Source organism: Salmo trutta, chromosome 22 (genome assembly GCF_901001165.1).
Source record: "Salmo trutta chromosome 22, fSalTru1.1, whole genome shotgun sequence".
Classification (NCBI taxonomy): domain Eukaryota; kingdom Metazoa; phylum Chordata; class Actinopteri; order Salmoniformes; family Salmonidae; genus Salmo; species Salmo trutta.
Window position 1 is genome coordinate 38,917,449 of NC_042978.1, and position 6,000 is coordinate 38,923,448.

Consider the following 6,000-nt stretch of genomic DNA (forward strand, 5'->3'; position numbering starts at 1 on the left):
GGGATGAGGTATTTGGGTTGGCTATTTACAGATGGGCCATGTACAGGTGCAATGATCAGTAAGCTGCTCTGACAGCTGATTCCTAAAGTTAGTGAGGGAGATATAAGACTCCAGCTTCAGTTATTTTTGCAATTCGTTCCAGTCATTGGATGCAGTTTTTTGAAGACTTTAGAAAGGCAGGGTAGGATAGATATAGGTCTGTAACAGTTTGGGTCTAGAGTGTCTCCCCCTTTGAAGAGGGGGATGACCGCGGCAGCTTTCCAATCTTTGGGGATCTCAGACGATACGAAAGAGAGGTTGAACAGGCTAGTAATAGGCATTGCAACAATAGTGGCGGATAATTTTAGAAAGAGAGGGTCCAGATTGTCTAGCCCAGCTGATTTGTAGGGGTCCAGATTTTGCAGCTCTTTCAGAACATCAGATATCTGGATTTGGGTGAAGGAGAAATGGGGGAGGCTTGGGCAAGTTGCTGTGGGCTGTTGACCGAGGTAGGGGTAGCCAGGTGGAAAGCATGGCCAGCAATAGAAAAATGCTTATTGAAATTCTCGATTACAGTAGATTTATCGGTGGTGACAGTGTTTCCTAGCCTGGGAGGAGGTGCTCTTATTCTCCATGGACTTTACAGTGTCCCAGAACTTTTTTGAGTTAGTACTACAGGATGCAAATTTCTGTTTGAAAAAGCTAGCCTTTGCTTTCCTAACTGACTGTGTATATTGGTTCCTAACTTCCCTGAAAAGTTGCATATCGCGGGGGCTATTCGATGTTAATGCAGTACGTCACAGGATGTTTTTGTGCTGGTCAAGGGCAGTCAGGTCTGGAGTGAACTGAGAAACATCTGTTCTTAGTTCTACATTTTTTGAATTGGGCATGTTTATTTAAGATGGTGAGGAAAGCACTTTTAAAGAATAACCAAGCATCCTCTACTGATGGAATGAGGTCAATATCCTTCCAGGATACCCCGGCCAGGTCGATTAGAAAGGCCTGCTCGCTGATGTGTTTTAGGGAGTGTTTGACAGTGATGAGGGGTGGTCGTTTGACAGCGGACACATTACGGAAGCAGGCAATGAGGCAGTGATCGCTGCGATCCCGGATGAAGACAGCAGAGGTGTATTTAGAGGGCAGGTTGGTCAGGATGATATCTATGAGGGTGCCCGTGTTTACGGATTTAGGGTTGTACCTGGTAGGTTCCATGATAATTTGTGTGAGATTGAGGGCATCTAGCTTAGATTGTAGGACGGTCGGGGTGTTAAGCATATCCGAGTTTAGGTCACCTAACAGTACAAACTCTGAAGATAAATGGGGGGAAATTAATTCACATATGGTGTTCAGGGCACAGCTGGGGGCGGGGGGTCTATAACAAGCGGCAACAGTGAGATACTTATTTCCGGAAAGGTGGATTTTTAAAAGTAGAAGCTCAAACGGTTTGGGCACAGACCTGGATAGCATGACAGAACTCTGCAGGCTGTATCTGCAGTAGATTGCAACTCCACCCCCTTTGGCAGTTCTATCTTGATGGAAAATAGTTGGGGATGGAAATTTCAGAATTTTTGGTGGCCTTCCTAAGCCAGGATTCAGACACGGCTAGGACATCAGCGTTGGCGGAGTGTGATAAAGCAGTGAAAAAAACTAACTTAGGGAGGAGGCTTCCTTTTTTATTTTCATTTTATTTTATTTCACCTTTATTTAACCAGTTAGGCCAGTTGAGACCTGGCCAAGACAAAGCAAAGCAGTGTGACAAAAACAACAACAATACAGAGTTACACATAGGATAAACAAACGTACAGTCAAAAACACAATAAAAAAATCTGCATACAGTGTGTGCAAATGAAGTAAGGAGGTAAGTCACTAAATAGGCCAATAGTGGCGGAGTAATTACAATATAGCAATTTACACTGGAGTAATATACAGTTGATATCGGAAGTTTACATACACTTAGGTTGGAGTCATTAAAACTCATTTTTCAACCACTCCACAAATTTCTTGTTAACAAACTATAGTTTTGGCATGTCGGTTAGGACATCTACTTTGTGCATGACACAAGCAATTTTTCCAACAATTGTTTACAGACAGATTGTTTCACTTATAATTCACTCTATCACAATTCCAGTGGGTCAAAAGTTTACATACACTAAGTTGACTGTGCCTTTAAACAGCTTGGAAAATTCCAGAAAATGATGTCATGGCTTTAGACGCTTCTGATAGGCTAAATGACATTGTTTGAGTCAATAGGAGGTGTACCTGTGGATGTATTTCAAGGCCTACCTTCAAACTCAGTGCCTCTTTGCTTGACAACATGGGAAAATCAAAAGAAATCAGCCAAGACCTCAGAAAAAAATTGTAGACCTCCACAAGTCTGGTTCATTCTCGGGAACAATTTCCAAACGCTTGAAGGTACCACGTTCATCTGTACAAACAATAGTATGCAAGTATAAACACTATGGGACCACGCAGCTGTCATACCCATATCCACAGTAAAACGAGTCCTATATCAACATAACATGAAAGGCTGCTCACCAAGGAAGAAGCCACTGCTCCAAAACCGCCATAAAAAAGACAGACTAGAGTTTGCAACTGCACATGGGAACAAAGATCGTACTTTATGGAGAAATGTCCGCTGGTCTGATTAAAAAAAATACAACTGTTTGGCCATAATGACCATCGTTAAGTTTGGTGGAAAAAGGGGGAGGCTTGCAAGCCAAAGAACACCATCTCAACTATGAAGCACAGGGGATGGCAGCATCATGTTGTGGGGGTGCTTTGCTGCAGGAGGGACTGGTGCACTTCACAAAATAGATGGTATCATGAGGAGGGAAATTGATCTCAAGACATCAGTCAGGAAGTTAAAGCTTGGTTGCAAATGGGTCTTCCAAATGGACAATGACCCCAAGCATACTTCCAAAGTTGTGGCAAAATGGCTTAAGGACAACAAAGTCAAGGTATTGGAGTGGCCATCACAATGCCCTGACTTCAAGCCTATAAAACATTTGTGGGCAGAACTGAAAAAGCGTGTGAGAGCAAGGAGGCCTACAAACCTGACTCAGTTACACCAGCTCTGTCAGGAGGAATGGCCCAAAATTCACCCAACTTATTGTGGGAAGCTTGTGCAAGGCTACCCAAAACGCTTGACCCAAGTTAAACAATTTAAAGGCAATGCTACCAAATACTAATTGAGTGTATTTAAACTTCTGACCCACTGAGAATGTGATGAAAGAAATAAAAGCTGAAATAAATCATTCTCGCTACTATTATTCTGACATTTCACCTTCTTAAAATTAAAGTGGTGATCCTAACTGACCTAAGACAGGGAATTTTTACTCGGATTAAATGTCAGGAATTGTGAAAAACTGAGTTTAAATGTATTTGCCTAAGGTGTATGTAAACTTCCGAGTTCAACTGTTTGTGCAGATGAGGATGTGCAAAAGAGCAGAAAAACAAAAACAAATATGGGGGATGAGGTAGATAGTTGGTTGGATGGGCTATTTACAGATAGGCTGTGTACAGCTGCAGCGATTGGTAAGCTGCTCTGACAACTGATGCTTAAAGTTAGTGAGGGAGATATAAGTCTCCAACATCAGTGATTTTTACAATTCGTTCCAGTCATTGGCAGCAGAGAACTGGAAGGAAAGCAGGCCAAAGGGGGTGTTGGCTTTGGGGATGACCAGTGAAATATACCTGCTGGAGCGTGTGCTACGGGTGGGTGTTGCTATGGTGACCAGTGAGCTGAGATAAGGCGGAGCTTTACCTAGCAAAGACTTATAGATGACCTGGAGCCAGTGGGTTTGGCGACGAACATGTAGCGAGGACCAGCCAACTAGAGCATACAGGTCGCAGTGGTGGGTAGTATATGGGGCTTTGGTGACAAAACGGCTTTGATAACATCCAATTTGCTGAGTAGAGTGTTGGAGGCTATTTTGTAAATGACATCGCTGAAGTCAAGGATCAGTAGGATAGTCAGTTTTACGAGGGTATGTTTGGCAGCATGAGTGAAGGAGGCTTTGTTGCAAAATAGGAAGTGAATTCTAGATTTACCTTTGGATTGGAGATGCTTAATGTGAGTCTGGAAGGAGAGTTTACAGTCTAGCCAGACACCTGATGTTGATAATGACATGCATGAAACCAAGGCTTTTACGGTTACAGAAGTCAACAAATGATAGCACCTGGAGAAAAACTGGGGGCTACAGGGCCTGGGTTAACCTCTACATCACCAGAGGAACAGAGGAGGAGTAGGATAAGGGTACGGCTAAAGGCTATAAGAACTGGTCGTCTAGTGCGTTGGGGACAGAGAATAAAAGGAGCAGATTTCTGGCCGTGGTAAAATAGATTCAAGGCATAATGTACAGACAAGGATATGGTAGGATGTGAGTACAGTGGAGGTAAACCTAGGCGTTGAGTGACGATGAGAGAGGTTTCGTCTCTGGAGGCATCAGTTAACCTAGGTGAGGTCTCCGCATGTGTGTGGGGTGGGACGAAAGAGCTATCTAAGGCATTTTGAGCGGGACTGAGGGCTCTACAGTGAAAGAAAACAATAAAAACTAGCCAAGACAGCATTAGACAAGGCATATTGACATTAGAGAGAGGCATAAAGCAATCACAGGTGTTGATCAGGAGAGCTAAGACAACAACAGGTAAATGGCAATGAATGGGTCAGTTAGTTAAACAAAATGAGGTACAGTGTTATTGAAACAGTCCAGAGGGCATCAGCTGAGTAGCCGAGTGATCATAGGGTCAAAAGAGCAGCAATAGGTGAGTCAGGGTGCCGTTCAGTAGTCACTACTACACTGGGTGAGCAGGGGACACAGCGTTCAGAAAAGCTAGCGGGCCGGGGCTAGTAGATGGTTCTTCGGTGACATCGTAACAGAATAGCCTGTTGAGACCACATCGAGCGATCACACCAGCAGTCCAGTCGTGATGGATTGGCGGGGCTCCGTGCCGACAATAAAGGGTCCAGGCCAATTGGCAAAGGAGGTATTGTAGCCCTAGAATTAGCTGGTATATGGGCCTAGCTCGAGGCTAGCACAAGGCTAGCTGGTGCTTGCTTTGGGACAGAGGCGTTAGCTAATAGTAGCCACTCGTTTGCAGCTAGCTAGCTGCGATGATCCAGAGTAATGATCCGGTGTAATGATCCAGAGCAGCAGGAATCCGGTGAATGATGCATTTACATGGTGCGTTTATATTTTTGTTCAGTGTAATACCTCTCTGTGAGGCTTCTGCATCAAACACCACACACTCAACTCACAGAGTAACGGGTACATGTGGAGGGGTATGTATACACACACTCAACTCACAGAGTAACGGGTACACGTGGAGGGGTATACACAAACAACCAACTCACAGAGTAACGGGTACACGTGGAAGTGTATGTTTACATGTATTCAGGGTCTGAGGTTGAAAATTAGCCGGCTGGCTCAAACCAGCACTTTTACTGAAACGTTGAATAATGTGCACTGTCCCCGTAAAAATACAAATAAACTCAAACATACATAAACGAACACACACAACACAACTATAGAACACAAATACTTGTAAGCACCACAACGCACACAGTGCAGTATTGGATACCCCCAGACACATTTATACAGAGGAAGTTGACAGATAGGTGAGGAAAGAGAGAGGTAGTCATACCTGCAACAATGTGAAACCAGCCAGTACACAGCTCTTCAGCCATCTACAGCAATCTCCATGGAGCAGGTCGCATATCTGTAGGTCCACAGGCGGATAGAAGGATGAAGGGATGAAAAGAGAACTGTAGGGAGAAGAGAGATAGATGTCAAGGAGTCTGTGAGGAGAGAAAGAAAGAGAGGGACCAGTCGCATTAGAGGAGTGATGACGATGGTGCCTGACTGAGTACCCTGCCTGAGAGGACACACACACACACACACACACACACACACACACACACACACTGAAGGACCTGTGGAGAATGGTAATGTAATGTTCTGTAGAAGTGCTGTCTGGGCCACTCTGTCAGTCAGTGAAGGTGCCCCTTCCGCTCCCTGTCTC

At 44.4% G+C, this 6,000-nt stretch overlaps 1 protein-coding gene across 1 annotated transcript in view; it reads right to left on the minus strand.

The window, feature by feature from the left end:
• The window catches only part of sgip1a (SH3GL interacting endocytic adaptor 1a), a 107,321-nt gene extending 101,641 nt beyond the window's left edge, over positions 1–5,680 (minus strand). Inside the window, exon 1 of the mRNA XM_029706238.1 lies at positions 5,623–5,680. Coding sequence (XP_029562098.1) covers positions 5,623–5,665 — 43 coding nt within the window. The 5' untranslated portion in view covers positions 5,666–5,680. The remainder of the gene's footprint in view (positions 1–5,622) is intronic.
• Between the last annotated feature and the right edge of the window lie 320 nt (positions 5,681–6,000).